This window comes from Polypterus senegalus, chromosome 17, assembly GCF_016835505.1.
Source record: "Polypterus senegalus isolate Bchr_013 chromosome 17, ASM1683550v1, whole genome shotgun sequence".
NCBI lineage: Eukaryota > Metazoa > Chordata > Cladistia > Polypteriformes > Polypteridae > Polypterus > Polypterus senegalus.
The window spans coordinates 76990626-77009223 of NC_053170.1; the positions used below are offsets into that span (position 1 = coordinate 76990626).

Here is an 18598-nt window from a genome sequence, read left to right on the forward strand (position 1 = left end):
ATGTGTTGTTAGGGAACAGAGAGATCACAATATAGAAATTCCACCCTGGTTACCCCCTATAACTGAGCGAATGGAAAACAAAAGAAAGCATGCAATAATTGTAGAGACATCTTTACAGACATTAGGTCATAACAATATAACAGAACTGATATAAGGTGGTGGATCTTTTGGCTTTGAAGATTTCTGGTAGGAAGAGGCATGTTCAGATGGGTGGACACCAAAACTGACATCAGTGGCGGTAAAGCTGTCCATCTTCCTGTCTGCGGAAGGAGAAAGAGAATAAACATTATTACACAGTGCCATGCCCTGGAGCGGCAGGGTTATTACCATTACCAGAGCCCTTAAGCTGTCTCCTATGCACACAATTGTGACAGTGTATAATGGTGAGAGAATATGGGAAAAATGTCAATGGCCAGTATTTTATCATGGAAGGGTTCCAAAGTGACCCCCTTTTCTCTTTCAATTTTTTTTATGTAGACCTGAACAAAATGCCCATCTCTCCACAAAAGCCCTCTTATGTTTACACTCTCCAGCCTGTCACAAAGATGTAGCTGTAATCTCTATTTCTACTCATGGTCATGCTCAGGGTTGACTGCTATTATCACTAAGTACTCTACCCTTTGTCCTATATGTTTGATCCCATTTGATAAGATAAAGCACCATAATAAAGCAGGAGAGGAGGTTTACACTTTTTTCCATGATTTACATATTAATATTATCTTTCTTAAGATTCTTAATGTGCCCAAAGCAGAAGCTAAGATAAGTGATAGTGATAAATCATAACAACATAACCTTAACACTAGAATTACCAAAGCTTACGAAAAAACTTGTATCCCTGACCCACCTTCAGTCCGTTCACACCTCTCTGTCAGCGTCTTTTGTTTTGTATATGTGTCAATAAGCGCAAGCAGGAAGCAACCTGCTATCCAATCCTCCCACCGCCGTGGTAACGGCAAAATCGCTTCCAACTCGAGCCTTGTATCTGGGAGTGAGGTACCAGGAACTAGAGCTGTATAGGCTAAAAAATATATCGTTATTTGGAACACATGCATTTCATGTGTGTTTCATGTCTACAAAGATCTATGTAGTACGACAGGAAATGCATGAAATGTTGAACACATGCCTAAAAGACAAACTTTTTTTTATGTTTTAGTACCAACGACAAAATTTTTAAATGAAGTGTTTAATGTGTGAAGACTGAAGTCCAAATATCAAATAAGCACTTTCACAAAAGGTACAAGTGTAACAAAACAAGTGCGCTTTTGTTCAAGACTGTAACTGAAGGAAAAAAAATTGGGGTTAGTGTACTTTGTTATTATGACTGCTTTGGTAGTACAGTGGTAAGAACTACTGACTCATAGTCAAGAAAATAAACGTTTTGAGTAGTTAGTTACTCTTATTGTTACAATTGTAAAATAAAAACATACATTTGATGCGAGTCTGTAAATGTGTGGTACTTGTAAAGGTTAGTATTTTTTTTTATTCAGTTTTATTCGTTCAGTCACGCTCACGCTTGCCCCGATTTGACACTAAGTTTTCAAATACATACATTCTATAACAGAGGTGAACTCAGATGAGGATGAGGGTTCTACATTGGAGAAAAAGAACAGAAGAATGGGATTAGATAGATTTAATGGATTATGCAGGGTGAGCCAAAATGATGTACCACATTTCTCAAGGTCATTGCGCGAGGTAGAGGCAGCCAAATGTGTTTGAATGGGGGTCCTTTGATCGGTAATCCCTTGTAGTTTTCAGTCAGCAACATGCCTTGGTCTGGTGCACACCATGCTTTCGCTGTTGAAGCGTTCTTCAAAAACAACAAATCCATCATCACTACGCAGTGTGCCTTCTGAACTCACCTCCGCACTTCTCCTAATGGTGGCATCCCAAATCGAAAAACAATTCTTCAGTGGGTGGCTAAATTTAGCTAGACAGGTACAACGTTGAACATAAAATCTCCAGGCTGTCCTTGAACTGTATGAACGGCTGAAAACATCCAAGATGTAAGGACATAAACTTTGCAGTCTCCTAGACGTTTTAGCGCACAAGCATGCTTCTGCCTTTGGCATTTCCAACACACCTTTGAGGAAGATTTTGCATGAGGATCCTTAGTTTCCATCCATACAAAATGATGACGGCCCCAGCTGGAAGAAATGGATGTGGTGGATGCCTGGTTTCAACAGGATAGAGCAACAATTCATGCAGCGTGGAGATCCATGCAAGTTTTGCAGGAGATGTTTCCAGGGAAGCTGATCTCCATGGGTAGCCTTCACATTCGCCTGATCTTACTCCGTGTGATTTCTTCTTGTGGTTCTATCTCAAGTTGAAGGTATACACACACCAACCTCAAAACCTTGAAGCCCTCAAGGATGTTATTGGCCACAAAATCGCTGCTATTCCCTTTGAAATGGCCAAGTGAGTCATGTGAGTGTTCAGAAATCGTCTTGAAGAGTGTGTTGCTAATGATGGCCACCAATTTTGAAGACCTAATGTTTAAAACACAGTGAAAAAAGTCTATTTTGTATACCCTTTCTTTTGTCGTAATAAAATGTATTTTATGTTACAGCGTTTTTGTAGAATAAACATTTGAAATGTGGTGCAGTCAACCCTCGTTTATCGCGGTTAATCCGTTCCAGACTCTGCCGCGATAAATGAATTTCCGCGAAGTAGGATTCTTTATTTATAAATCGAATATTTTCGCAGTTAGAGCATAGAAAACCTGTTTACGACCTTCTAAATACAGTAATCCCTCCTCGATCGCGGGGTTGCTCCAGACCCGCGATAGGTGAAAATCCTGGAAGTAGAAACCATATGTTTGTATGGTTATTTTTATATATTTTAAGCCCTTATAAACTCTCCCACACTGTTAACATTATTAGAGCCCTCTAGACATGAAATAATACCCTATAGTCAAACGTTTAAACTGTGCTTCATTACAAGACAGAGATGGCAGTTCTTTCTCACAATTAAAAGAATGCAAACATATCTTATCTTCAAAGGAGCACCGTGAAGAGCAGATAATGTCAGAGAGAGCTCTCGCTAAGAAAAGCAAACAATCAAAAATCAATACGTGCTTTTAAGTATACAGAAGCACCGTGATAAAGCGGCATTTTGTAGAGGAGCGTCCTATCTTCTAGGCAAACAGCCACTGTGTAAACAGCCCCCTCTTCTCACACCCCCTCCGTCAGGCAGAGAGAGTGAGAGAGACAGAGAGAAGCAAACAAAACAAGCGCCACGTGGGAAGCATATCTTATAGCATTGAGGAGTTTTAGTTAATATGTAATACATGCTCTGATTGGGTAGCTTCTAAGCCATCCGCCAATAGCGTCCCTTGTATGAAATCAACTGGGCAATCAAACTGAGGAAGCATGTAACCTAAATTAAAAGACCCATTGTCCCAGAAAGCGAACCAGCTTAAAAATCTGTGATATATATTTAGATGTGCTTACATTTAAAATCCGCGATAGAGTGAAGCCGCGAAAGTCGAAGCGCGATATAGCGAGGGATTACTGTACTTCTTTTTGGCTCACCCTTTATGACTCGCTCAAAAAATTTCAACACAATTTAAAATTTCTAATGTATTGCCAGCTTGCCTTGTTTTTTAATTTGCTGCCTGATAACACCAGTGGCTGTACAAATGTTGTCCTGATATGGTGAGTTCAGCCAGGATTTCATCTTGTGTTTTTCCTTTTTCCATTCTGTAATTGGTATAACATAAAGAAAGACATTAAATTTAAAGTCCCTCTTTAATTTGCACAGTCCAAAACATCTGCTTTCCTTCTTTCATTGTTATGAAATTACCGTATATGCATTGTACTGAGCACTTCTTGGTTGTCAGCTCTCGCACCCACCAGAATCCACCCCAGTGACTAGCAATAACATTTAAATATGTTCTCATGCAATGCAAAGGTATCAATGTTTAGACTGTTAGCATGAAAAAAGTCTGCTATTGTATGTTTTTGCCAGCATAAGTTAGTAGTACAGAATGGAAAAGTTCCTCTCATTTAATTAGAAGCTTCTTTATAAGATATTTGACATATAAGTGGAGACAGTTTAGTCTATCAAGCTTGTTAGTTAATTGATATTGTGACCTTCAGGGGCCACACAGCTTCCTAAACACCCGGCACAATAGACACAAGCACAGGTCATGTAATCTAATTCTTGGGTGTACTTACGGGTGTGGCAGCAGCCCTGCAAAGAAGGGCTCAGCTGTTCCCCATGTGCCCCCTCGTGGTGGCCATGGGCCCCAACAGGGCTGAGCTCCCATTCTTCAAACCCATGGCACTGTACCAAGCCAAAGGGGACTACCCTCTGTCGTTCTTGGGGAGGTACTGCCCTGTGTAAGTTTCTTAGATTAACAACTAGGTAGGTTTTAAGATTATGTTTTCATTGCATTACTTGAAATTTCCACTTTAATCACAGAATAGACCTTCTGTCTTCACTGTGTCCCTATTTTTTTTTCTCTGTTACAAAAAAAAAAAAAACTGCACAGAAGACGGTATGCGAGACCATTAAAATGTATTTTGTCATTACAATGGGGAATATGTAACCCTTGTATTGCCCATGCAAGGAATAGATGAAGAAAACCACCATAAATACATTGCTATTTCAGCATTTAAGTTTAATGATTTGCTTCACCACATTGAACCATTCATCAAACATCAAAGGACTTATATTGATCTTGTAGGATTTGCAGAGCTGATTGCTGTCACATGTTGATAGTAAACAAAGACTCTGACGTCATGTTCCAACTTGAACACACTAAGCCACTCGATTTTTTTGCTGGTACTGCAACTCGCAATCACTGCTTTAATTTCTGAGCTATTCCTCAGTGGATGTGTCAAATGAACGCTGCGAATGTGTGGCAGCCATGATGCATGCACGTACACATTCTAATCATGAAGTATACACCAGCCCTAAGAGGGTGAGAGAGAGAGACAGGGGTTGTAAGGAGTAAGAGAAGGAGAAGTGCACCCTACAGATGTATTGTTTGGTTTCTTCTTAGCCTTGAAGAATGAGGGTGACAGTAGGAAATATACCAGTTGAGAACTACAGGGAAAAATGTAAAAGTGTCTGCTGTCTTCCATGCACCCGTACTTTTGAAGCATTGTTTTCTTGATTCCGCTTTTTGTCATATGTAAAGAATATTTGGCCTTTGTGGTTTAGTTCATTGGTAATATAGTGTCTGTTGCTCTTAGTCCTATTTAATCATGCCATACTATAATACTGTAATAGAGTAATGAAGGAAACAGAGCAGTTCAGTATGATCATTCATCAAAGATGACAAGATGTTATTTAGTAAGTACAGTATTATTGTACTGCATCAAGTATATTATTTTATATTCTTATGGTAATTTAGTACTTGTTTAATAAAAAGCAAGCATTTATTCCACTTAATGAAAAAAAAATGTACCTACAATATTTATCCTGTGAAAGTACCATCTGGGAATTAACCAAATCAGCTTGTTACCTTTTCATGATCTTAGAAGAAAGAAATGGCACATTATGAGTATTGAGGGTAGACTTTTTGTACAAAAAGTAGTGTATATTGTGTAACAAGTCCAATAACATAAAATATCACAGACAGTCCTTTTTCATGTTATGCCTCAGTGATTTAGTTGGCAAGATCCTTAATTCTGAGCCTAAATCATTCTCAGGTTCATTAGTTTGCTTTACTATGAAATAGCCTCATGACAGCAAAGAGCACAATCATACATTTCATGACATGGAGGCATTTCTACAATTTTATGTCTCTTTTAATTTACTTAAAATAAAACATAGGTAAATGCAGTCAGTATTTGATTAATCTTGGTGTATTTTGTCTAGTACAATGTCAGAGAGCCATATACTGATAATTCACTGCCAATCATAATGTGACTTTTATTTAAGTTATAATACACCACTCTTCAAGTGAGTTACCAAATATTTACTTGATTATTTTCCCTTACAAGGCAATCAGATTTAGAAAACCTTGAGAAAATTTTGAAGGATTACCGGGAATGTCACAAAAATCTGATCTCTTGGATTGAGAAAACTTCATTACATCAAGAAGAAATGCAACCAGGAAAAGCAGAAGATAGTAAAATCCTTTCTGAGCAACTGAATCAACAAACAGTAAGTGATCTAGGGTGAATTGAAATTGAGAGAATAAAGAAGTAATGGATTTAGGCTGGGGTTGGCATAATCATGATGGTTAATTTTGAATGTACAGTGTGAACACACAACAAAACACAAATTAATATCAATGGTTAAACAAAAACATGCAAGTAAAAATTATTACTGTTATAAAAATTGAGATATGGCCAGGTTACAAAAGAAGAAAAAACAACTCCTACATAACGTCTACATAATTCAGTCTAGAGTCCATGATTATTTATAATGGCCAAAGTCACAGTTTCACTGACCTATGCAAACTGTACTCCTCTCTGCCTTTCTGTGATGTCAAGAGCAAATGCTGAATTCTGCTAATGCATAAACTGAAGTATATAATTAGATGTCCAGGAACTGTCCAGCTTTAAGCCATGTTAATTAAATAGGACCCAATCCATGTACTTTTATATGTTAGAAGGATAATTTAGAAATCTGTTGTAAACACCTCTGTAACCCACAGTAGAAGATTAAGAACCTCTTATTACTGATAATGATCCTTTTAGCAGCATTTTGAAATAAATTAAGGCTACAAGGACATAAACTTGAGCAGTCTATGAATATAGCAGTACAGCAGTCAGTACTGTTTTATATACAGTGGGATGCAAAAGTTTGGGCAACCTTGTTAATAGTCATTATTTTCCTGTATAAATCGTTGGTTGTTACGATAAAAAATGTCAGTTAAATATATCATATAGGAGACACACACAGTGATATTTGAGAAGTGAAATGAAGTTTATTGGATTTACAGAAAGTGTGCAATAATTGTTCAAACAAAATCTGGCAGGTGCATAAATTTGGGCACCACAAAAAAGAAATGAAATCAATATTTAGTAGATCCGCCTTTTGCAGAAATTACAGCCTCTAAACGCTTCCTGTAGGTTCCAATTAGAGTCTGGATTATGGTTGAAGGTATTTTGGACCATTCCTCTTTACAAAACATCTCTAGTTCATTCAGGTTTGATGGCTTCCGAGCATGGACAGCTCTCTTTAACTCACACCACAGATTTTCAATTATATTCAGGTCTGGGGACTGAGATGGCCATTCCAGAAAGTTGTACTTGTTCCTCTGCATGAATGCCTTAGTGGATTTTGAGCAGTGTTTCGGGTCGTTGTCTTGTTGAAAGATCCAGCCCCGGCGCATCTTCAGCTTTGTCACTGATTCCTGGACATTGGTCTCCAGAATCTGCTGATACTGAGTGGAATCCATGCGTCCCTCAACTTTGACAAGATTCCCAGTCCCTGCACTGGCCACACAGCCCCACAGCATGATGGAACCACCACCATATTTTACTGTAGGTAGCAGGTGTTTTTCTTGGAATGCTGTGTTCTTTTTCCTCCATGCATAACGCCCCTTGTTATGCCCAAATAACTCAATTTTAGTTTCATCAGTCCACAGCACCTTATTCCAAAATGAAGCTGGCTTGTCCAAATGTGCTTGAGCATACCTCAAACGGCTCTGTTTGTGCTGTGGGCGGAGAAAAGGCTTCCTCTGCATCACTCTTGCATACAGCATCTCCTTGTGTAAAGTGCGAATGGTTGAACGATGCACAGTGACTCCATCTGCTGCAAGATGATGTTGTAGGTCTTTGGTGCTGGTCTGTGGGTTGACTGACTGTTCTCACCATTCGTCGCTTCTGTCTATCCGAAATCTTTCTTGGTCTGCCACTTCGAGCCTTAACTTGAACTGAGCCTGTGGTCTTCCATTTCCTCAATATGTTCCTAACTGTGGAAACAGACAGCTTAAATCTCTGGGACAGCTTTCTGTATCCTTCCCCTAAACCATGGTGGTGAACAATCTTTTTCTTCAGGTCATTTGAGAGTTGTTTTGTGACCCCCATGTTGCTACTCTTCAGAGAAAATTAATGGAGAAGAGAAACTTACAATTGACCCCTTAAATACTCTTTCTCATTATAGGATTCACCTGTGTATGTAGGTCAGGGGTCACTGAGCTTACCAAGCCAATTTGAGTTCCAATAATTAGTTCTAAAAGTTTTGAAATCAATAAAATGACAACGGTGCCCAAATTTATGCACCTGCCTGATTTTGTTTGAACAATTGCACACTTTCTGTAAATCCAATAAACTTCATTTCACTTCTCAAATATCACTGTGTGTGTCTCCTATATGATATATTTAACTGACATTTTTTATCGTAACAACCAACGATTTATACAGGAAAATAATGACTATTAACAAGGTTGCCCAAACTTTTGCATCCCATTGTAAATAAATTATTGGTATGTATTTTTTGCTTGGAAAGTCGTGTTTTGGCCAGAAAATAATATGAATGCTAAAGGGCAGATTAGTATCAAAAATGACACATAAGTTGCATACTTAATTAGCTTAACTAATTGTCAAGAATTCTAAAGTAAGAACTGTCAGTACTTTGTAATGAAGTGTAGATTTTCTACCAGTTACAAGAATTTCTAAAATGTACCTGAGACCGGGCATTGTCGTGCACCAGGAGGAACCCAGGACCCACTGCACCAGCAAAGGGTCTGACATTGGGTCCAAGGATTCCATCCTGATACTTATAATGGCAGTCAAGGTACACCCAGAGCACATGTGACAGATATGAAAGGGTCTAGAGAAGCCGTAGAGAACGTTGTGCTACCTGTAACATCATTCAGCATGACTGGTTTGGTGGTGGGTCAGTGATGGTCTGAGAAGACATATCCATGGTTGGACGCACAGACCTCTACAGGCTAGACAATGTACCTTGACTGCCATTATATGTATAGGTCTGTGAAAAGTAAAGGGTGCCAGTGGTGGACCTGCCAATTTTGGTATTCTATGGCAAATGCCAATCAAGCTCCATGGTGCCATGCAGTGAGCAGAGGGGCCCACTAGAGGACGTCGGGCCCTCAGGCCACCCTCATGAAGTCTGTTTCTAATCGTTTCCAGAAAGCTGCTTTTCAAATAGGTTGTGTTGATTAAGGTGAGACTGAAATCACAAGAGATTTATTGTGCTGAGCACTTTAGAAAGAATAGATATATTTCAATTTGTCCTGTTTGCCACTATTCTGTACAGTATATAGAGATGTTTCTCTTTTCACATATTAATCTGGAATAGTATTTGGAGCTGATAAGCAATAAACTTATTTTAATACTTCTAAGTACACGTAATCCACAGCAAACTTGTGTTTAGGTGTTCACCATTGATGCTGTGGTTTTTGCCATTTTAATTTAACAGTGTGTATGTTATAATTAAAGGAGAATTTGTATTTATGCACTCAGTGCTTTTGTTTTGATAGGAGTTACTATACATAAACGTCTTTAAGAGACACATTAGTCTTACATATATTAATGGATGCTGGTTAGAGTTTCCTCACAATATCCATAAATTTTGATTTAGATGTAATTCTGTTCTGCACTTTAAGTCATGACTCTACTTGCAAAGACAGGAACAAGTCAAATGTAAGTTAATTAAGAGACATAATAATTACATTTTGAGTTTCAACACCACAAGCAATGATTAGATCTCATGATTGTGAGAGGCACGCAATCTTTGTCATTTTGGCTAAACACTTTTGAATTTTAGCCTTATTAATAGTCATTTCAAATGCCAATCTAACAGGAAATTGTCTGCGTGTAAAAGTAAAAGGCAAATTACAATCTGATGGGGTCAGGAATTTCCGTGGAATAAGGACAGTTTGTGAGGTAGCAGATGTGATAGTCTTGCACTCCAGTACATTGCGGTGAATGCTGGTAACAGTCTAGTGCCATTACAGAGACCTTTTGCTGCCATGAGGTTCCTAAAAAGCATGATGACTGAACCAATTTTAATTTTGAGATTATACGGAGGCATGCCAGTGGGAGTAAGACTATTAAGAAATTCTTTGGGGAATGTCGTTAGGGATAAGTTTCAGCACCTGTTCATTAAAGTGAGTCTTCGTTTGTGACGCTTAATATAGCTCACGTACTGAGTTGTTCCAGAGTGACAGTTGAGAAGTCGATGTCGCCATATAATTGCCTCGAGAGCGATGTTGGAAGCCTGTGGAGGGTGAGAGTTGGCAGGCGGGGCCTTGTCGTGCGTTCTCCATGACGTGGGAGGAGGGTTAGAGTGGCCGTTTGTGGCTCTTTCGTGCGTAACCCATGGGCGGGGCTCTGTGAGTTGGCAGTCGTGGCTCTCTGTCTTGCGTGCGGTGAAAAGTCAACATGGCTCCGAGGTGCATGTGGACTTTTGCACATATGAAAGCGACTGAGGCTGTTTGGTGAGTTGTTGCGGGCACATGAGCAGGCAGTGCACATGCCTTGAGAGCGACGCTGGACGCGGGAGGACGATTACAGTTGCCGTGCGTGGCTCTGTCGTGTATCCCATGACGCAGTAGGAGGGTTAGAGTTGGCTGGTGGGGCTCTGTCGAGCGTATCCCATGGTCTTAGAGTTGGCAGGCGTGGCTCTCTGTCTTGCTTGCGCTCACTGTCTTGCGTGGCCTTAGTGAATTATATATATAGATTGCTAAATTTTATCACAAATAATGTGTGTGGCACCGGAAATTTTTAAATTTGTGCTACAGTTCTTTTTATATCTGTTTTAATATGTAATATGTTCACATCATATGAGGTGGACATATAAGATATTAAAATTATCTACATTTTTCAAAACTGTATTTTTTACATGAGAAACTAAATTATTCCAAGACAGCCTCTACAACCAATTTGCCTTGACTTACAGAAAAAAAAAATCTAAAGTTGAGGTAGGACCTCAAAGAAGGAAGTTGTATCTATGTCTCTAAGCCAACTTTTACAAAGTAAGCAGATCTGGCTTTCTGCTTAGATTGGAACAAAAACTGCATTATTTCTAAGTGAGTGATTGTTTAAAAGTTTTAAACTGGACTAACTTGTAGTAGCTAGTGTTTAATTTTTATTCAACCCCAACAGAGAATCAAATCTGTTTTTTTTTCCTTTCTTTCTATTGAATTGGATTTTTATTTTTTTTCCTGAGTTATTATTTAATGAGATGCCAAAATACTGGGATTTTGGGTTATGGGTACTAAAATGCAGCACATGGGATAAATACTGTCTATGATTTAAGATCACACTGAAGCACTTTAGGTGTTGTGCTATGTAGTCAGCAGTTCAATTTACATGACTAGGGGGCTTCACCCCCTGCTCACTTCACTCGCCAACCCATGTTTTTCTTTTTCCAGATACACACTTTTAAGATTTTTTTTCTTTGAATTGTTGCTATTTCATTAGTTTCACTTTTATTTCAGAACTTCTGTAAAAACAATATTTGGAATCTTTCGAGTCCCAATGTGCTGAATCTTTTTAATGAGGTCAGTGAGACATGTGTTTAATGACTTTGTACCATAATTTAGGATAAGTTTCTCTGTTTGGAATTTCAGCACAGACAAAACGATCTACATCATCAGCAGTTAATAATTTTTTTTGCAAAGTAACCAATAAATGCATGTGAGGTTAACTCCGTTTTTTAAATTCTCTTGACTTAAACTTCAAAGCCTTACAATATTTATATACTTCGACATATCACCTACAGTTAGGTCCATAAATATTTGGACAGGCACAACTTTTTTCTAATTTTGGTTCTGCACATTACCACAATGAATTTTAAATGAAACAACTCCGATGCAGTTGAAGTGCAGACTTTCAGCTTTAATTCAGTGGGGTGAACAAAATGATTGCATAAAAATGTGAGGCAACTAAAGCATTTTTTAACACAATCCCTTCATTTCAGGGGCTCAAAAGAAATTGGACATTTGACTCAAAGGCTATTTCATGGGCAGGTGTGGGCAAGTCCGTCGTTATGTCATTATCAATTAAGCAGATAAAAGGCCTGGAGTTGATTTGAGGTGTGGTGCCTGCATGTGGAAGATTTTGCTGTGAACAGACAACATGCGGTCAAAGGAGCTCTCCATGCAGGTGAAAGAAGCCATCCTTAAACTGCAAAAACAGAAAAAACCCATCCGAGAAATTGCTACAATATTGCAAGTAGCAAAATCTACAGTTTGGTACATCTTGAGAAAGAAAGCAAGCACTGGTGAACTCAGCAAAAAAGCAAAACGCAAAAAGACCTGCACATCCACGGAAGACAACAGTGGTGGATGATCACAGAATCATTTCCATGGTGAAGAGAAACCCCTTCACAACAGCCAACCAAGTGAAGAACACTCTCCAGGGGGTAGGTGTATCGATATCCAAGTCTATCATAAAGAGAAGACTGCATGAAAGTAAATACAGAGGGTGCACTGCAAGGTGCAAGCCACTCATAAGCCTCAAGAATAGAAAGGCTAGATTGGACTTTGCTAAAGAACATCCAAAAAAGGCAGCACAGTTCTGGAAAAACATTCTTTTGACAGATGAAACCAAGATCAACCTAAACCAGAATGATGGCAATAAAAAAGTATGGAGAAGGCGTGGAACAGCTCATTATCCAAAGCATACCACATCATCTGTAAAACGCGGTGGAGGCAGTGTGATGGCTTGGGCGTGCATGGCTGCCAGTGGCACTGGGACACTAGTGTTTATTGATGATGTGACACAGAGCAGAAGCAACCAAATGAATTCTGAGGTGTTCAGAGACATACTGTCTGTTCAAATCCAGCTAAATGCAGTCAAATTGATTGTATGGCATTTCATGATACAGATGACAATGACCCAAAACATACAGCCAAAGCAACCCAGGAGTTTATTAAAGCAAAGAAGTGGAAAATTCTTGAATGGCCAAGTCAGTCACCTGACCTTAACCCAATTAAGCATGCATTTCACAGCAACTGAAAGTCACTGCAGCAAAGGCCTGGCAGAGTATTAAAAAAGAGGAAACCCAGAATCTGGTGATATCCATGAGTTCAAGACTTCAAGCTGTCATTGCCAGCAAAGGGTTTTCAACCAATTATTAGAAATGAACATTTTATTTCCAGTTATTTAATTTGTCCAATTAATTTTGAGCCCCTGAAATTAAGGGATTGTGTTAATAAAATGCTTTAGTTGCCTCACATTTTTATGCAATTATTTTGTTCACCCCACTGAATTAAAGCTGAAAGTCTGTACTTCAACTGCATCTGAGTTGTTTCATTTAAAATTCTTTGTAATGTACAGAATCAAAATTAGAAAAAAGTTGTCTCTGTCCAAATATTTATGGACCTAACTGTATGTCCATATATTCGATCTCTATTCGCCTTTTCGTTATTTCTTCGAGTAATCATTTGTCTTTCTTTGTGCTAATGCGATGATTACTTTCTTTGTTTTGACACTGTCATTTTTTTCTGCTTTCATATTCTGTATCTTCCTCTGCATGAATTTCTACGAGTCTTTTGAATTCCAGTTTTCATTATCTCTAACCTGCTCTGCGTATGTTTGGCCCCATGTTTTTTAACCTTTATGATGTCTGTCTTTGTTTTCTACTCTGTCTTTTATTTCTGACCTCACTTTATCCTGCTTTTGTTTCAATGACACCTGGTCCGTGGTGATTACTTTCCCTTTTTTGAGTAATAATTTCCATTTGTTTGCGCTACTGTGATCTTTACTTTTTTTTTTTTCTTTACACTTTCTAATTTTCCTACTTTTATATTCTTCAACTTTCTCCGCTTGTGTATCGCGGCAATTTTTTTTTTTGAGCCTTTCAAATTCCACTGCTTTCATAATCTCTGACCTGCTCTGCATGTGTATAGCGCCAACATCCGGATTGGTCATGCTATTTTTTCAGTTCCACTTGTTCGGGCTGATGATTACTTTCCTTATTTTGTGAATTTGCACCTAGATTATTATTTTTCTTTTTTGCCTTCCAGCGCTTTTGAGTCTGTTTTCTTTGTGCTGCTTTCTTATTCGCTTAGTTGTCTACGTTTCATTTATAACGTATTGTCCTTATACGCTTTATATGCGCTGAGAGCCCTGGATCTGTGTGTGCACAAAGCCAAAACACGACTGAGTGTGTTGCTGCCCGTGCTCTTATTTAGTTGTAAGTAGGGCATGTCTTGCAAGAATCTCATGTTCTGTGTCATCGCGAGATGGTCCTGGGTCAATCTTTTGGCACAAAGTCTCATGTTTAAGGTCCCCGCAAGATGTTCCGTGGCCAATCTCTTTAGTCTCGCGGCTCTTTTAAGTGTCTTCCGTGATCTTATAAGACCACGCCTTGTCGCCCTACTGTTTCTCTCCAGGATTTTTTTTTTATAATAGAGAGACACTTTTAAGGGTTAAATGCAAGATCTCCTTCAGTAAACAAAAAGCCCATTTCTTATACAAAACTCCCAGCCATTCCCAAAATGTATCTCAGTTGTTTTCAAATGATATATTTTTTTTGGCTTAGAAGGTTATGAACAAGCAGTTAAGAGAAAACAGTTTGCTGTAGACTTTTATCTCCTCACTTTAATCTTGGTAAGGGGCTTGAACAAATACGTTCTAACATTTACTAAGGGGTGAGTATAAGATAAGATTCCTTTATTGTCTTTGCATAACACATACAATGAGATTTTGGTACACAACCCGACACATTTAATATCTGACACATTGCACAATTGTTATCATATGCAAAAAAGTATTGCACAAGTTAAGAACAAAAACAAACAAATAAATTAATAAAATATATTATAATTTTGTCTATAATAGTGTTTCCCAAACTCGGTCCTGGGGACCGCCTGTGGCTGTAGGTTTTTGTTCCAACCAGATTCCTAATCAGTGTCAACACCTGATAGCATTGATCTCATTTAATTAGCTGGGATTATTTTTCTTTTATTCGACATTCAGATAAGCAGAACAGCATGACTTTTACATTTATAACACATTTAGAAATATTTCTGCTATTGCTGTTTAATTTAAATGCTTAACTCTCTTTTGTTGATTTCATTCTATTTTGCCCTTTCTCTGTGCAGTTTTTCCCCCTTCGTTGTATCTTAATCATGACAATTTAAAACAAGCAGAGCAGACACCCAGGCAAACACCACACTAAATAATCAAAGGCTGCAAATACTTTAGAGTCTGACCCACTAATTATTAAATAATGGATTTAGAATTAGAAGACTTTGAAAAGTAGAATGAAATTCAAGATGAAAATACTCTTAAAAAGAAAAAAAGTACATTATTCCCACATCATGTAACTGCTTGGTACATTTTAATATATATATATTTTTTTTAGGAAACTTAGTTTTCTAATTTCTATATTGTTCCCTAATCACAGAACTTGGGAAATAACACATCACTTAATTAGCCCAGGAGTCCAATTAAAACCAGAAGCTGGTTGGAACAAAAACCTGCAGCCACAGGGGGTCCCCAGGACTGAGTTTGGGAAACACTGGTCTATAAGGAGTGTGATTTCAGTACAGAATTTAGTGTAGCAATTGCTTGGTGATAAAAACTGTTCATCAGTCTTGTGGTCTGCACTGTAATAGACCTATATCTCTTCCCTGAGGGAAAAAGTTCATATACAGTCATATGAAAAAGTCTGGGAACACCTCTCAGTCAGCATAATGATTTACTTTCAACAAAAAGAGATAACACTGGTATGTCTTTCATTTCCTAAGAACGTCTGTGTGAGTACTGAGGTGTTTACCGAACAAAGATTTTTAGTGAAGCAGTATTTAGTTGTATGAAATTAAATCAAATGTGAAAAACTGACTGTGGAAAAATTTGGGTACCCTTGTAATTTTGCCTGATTTGAATGCATGTAACTGCTCAATACTGATTACTGGTAACGCCAAATTGGTTGGATTAGCGTGTTAAGCCTTGAACTTCATAGACAGGTGTGTCCAATCATGAGAAAAGATATTTAAGGTGGTCAGTTGCAAGTTGTGCTTCCCTTTGACTCTCCTTTAAAGAGTGACAACATGGGATCCTCAAAGCAACTCTCAATAGATCTGAAAACAAAGATTGTTCAGTATCATGGTTTAGGGGAAGGCTACAAAAAGCTATCTCAGAGGTTTAAACTGTGAATATCAACTATAAGGAATGTAATCAGGAAATGGAAAGCCACAGGCACAGTTGCTGTTAAACCCAGGTCTGGCAGGCCAAGAAAAATACTGGAGCGGCATATGCGCAGGATTGTGAAATTGGTTACAAATAACCTACAGATCACCTCCAAAGACCTGCAAGAACATCTTGCTGCAGATGGTGTATCTGTACATCGTTCTACAATTCAGTGCAATTAGCACAAAGAACATCTGTATGGCTGGGTGAGTCACTTGTTGTATGCAAAAGCTCATTTAGACAAGCCAGATTAATTTTGGAACAAAGTGCTTTGGACTGATCAGACAAAAATTGAGGTATTTGGTGATAACATAAAGCGCTTTGCATGGTGGAAGAACACCACCGCATTTCAAGAAAATCACCTGCTTCATGCTGTCAAATGTGGTGGAGGTTCCATCATGCTGTGGGGCTGTGTGGCTAGTTCAGGGAGTGGAGCCCTTGTTAAAGTCGAGGGTCGGATGAATTCAACCCAGTATCAACAAATTCTTCAGGATAATGTTCAAGCATCAGTCACAAAGTTGAAGTTACACAGGGGTTGGATATTCCAATAAGACAATGACCCAAAACACCGTTCAAAATCTACAAAGACATTCATGCAGAGGGAGAAGTACAATGTTCTGGAATGGCCGTCACAGCCCCCTGACTTGAATATCATCGAAAATTTATGGGTTGATTTGCAGCAGAATGTCCTTGCTCGACAGCCATCAAATTTAACTGAACTGGAGAGATTTTGTATGGAAGAATGGTCAAAAATCCCTCCATCCAGAATCCAGGCACTCATGAAAGGCAATAGGAGGCGTCTAGAGGCTGTTATATTTGCAAAAGGAGGGTCAACTAAGTATTGATGTAATATCTCTGTTGGGGTGCCCAAATTTATGCACTTGTCTAATTTTATTATGATGCATATTGCATATTTTCTCTTAATCCAATTAACTTAGTGTCACTGCTGAAATACTGCTGTTTTCATAAGGCATGTCATACAACCCCAATTCCAATGACGTTGGGACGTTGTGTAAAACGTAAATAAAAACAGAATACAATGATTTGCAAATCCTTTTCAACCTATATTCAATTGAATACACTACGATGACAAGATATCTAATGTTCAAACTGAAACTTTATTGTTGTTTTGCAAATCTTCACTCATTTTGAATTTGATACCTGCAACACGGTTCAAAAAAGCTGGGACAGGTGCAGCAAAAGACTGGGACAGTTGAGGAATGTTCAAAAAACACCTGTTTTGAACATTCCACAGGTGAACAGGTTAATTGGAAACAGGTGTTTGTCATGATTGGGTATAAAGAGAGCATCCCCAAAAGGCTCAGTCGTTCACAAGCAAGGATGGGGCGAAGTTCACCACTTTGTGAACAACTGCTTGGGCAAATAGTCCAGCAGTTTAAGAACAGCGTTTCTCAACGCACAATTTCAAGGAATCTAGGGATTCCATCATCTACTGTCGATAATATCATCAAAAGATTCAGAGAATCTGGAGAAATTTCTGCACTTAAGCGGCAAGGCCAAATACCAACGCTGGATGCCCGTGACCTTCGATCCCCCAGGCGGCACTGCATTAAAAACCGACATCATACTGTAAAGGATATTACCATGAGCTCAGGAATACTTCAGAAAACCATTGTCAGTTAACACAGTTCGTCGCTACATCTACAAGTGCAAGTTAAAACTCTACCATGCAAAGCGAAAGCCATATATCAACAACACCCAGAAACGCCGCCGGCTTCTCTGGGCCCGAGCTCATCTGAGATGGACTGATGTAAAGTGGAAAAGTGTGCTGTGGTCTGACGAGTCCACATTTCAAATTGTTTTTGGAAATCATGGACGTTGTGTCCTCCGGGCCAAAGAGGAAAAGGACCATCCGGATTGTTATCAGCGCAAAGTTCACAAGCCAGCATATGTGATGGTATGGGGGTATGTTAGTGCCCATGGCATTGGGTAACTTGCACATCTGTGAAGGCACCATTAATGCTGAAAGGTACACACAGGTTTTGGAGCAAAATGTGCTGCCATCCAAGCGACGTCTTTTTCATGGACGTCCTTGCTTATTTCAGCAGGACAATGCGAAGCCACATTCTGCATGTGTTACAACAGCGTAGCTTCGTAGTAAAAGAGTGCAGGTACTAGACTGGCCTGCCTGCAGTCCAGACTAGTCTCCCATTGAAAATGTGTGACGCGTTATGAAGTGCAGAATACGACAACGGAGACCCCGGACTGTTGAGCAACTGAAGTTGTACATCAAGCAAGAATGGGAAAGAATTCCACCTACACATACCTACCTACATGTCCTCAGTTCCCAAATGCTTATTAAGTGTTGTTAAAAGGAAAGGTGAAAACACGGTGGTAAACATGCCCCTGTCCTAGCTTTTTTGGAACGTGTTGCAGGCATCAAATTCAAAATAAGTAAAGATTTGCAAAACAACAATAAAGTTTATCAGTTTGAACATTCGATATCTTGTTTTCGTAGTGTATTCAGTTGAATATAGGTTGAAAAGGATTTGCAAATCATTGTATTCTGT

General features: G+C 38.8%; 1 protein-coding gene across 4 annotated transcripts in view; it reads left to right on the forward strand.

The window, feature by feature from the left end:
* Positions 1–18598, forward strand: part of macf1a (microtubule actin crosslinking factor 1a) — an 826555-nt gene that overhangs the window by 358938 nt on the left and 449019 nt on the right. For all 4 annotated transcript variants that reach the window (XM_039739817.1, XM_039739818.1, XM_039739819.1 and 1 more), the window contains exon 29: positions 5952–6114. In XM_039739817.1, coding sequence (XP_039595751.1) covers positions 5952–6114 — 163 coding nt within the window. The remainder of the gene's footprint in view (positions 1–5951; positions 6115–18598) is intronic.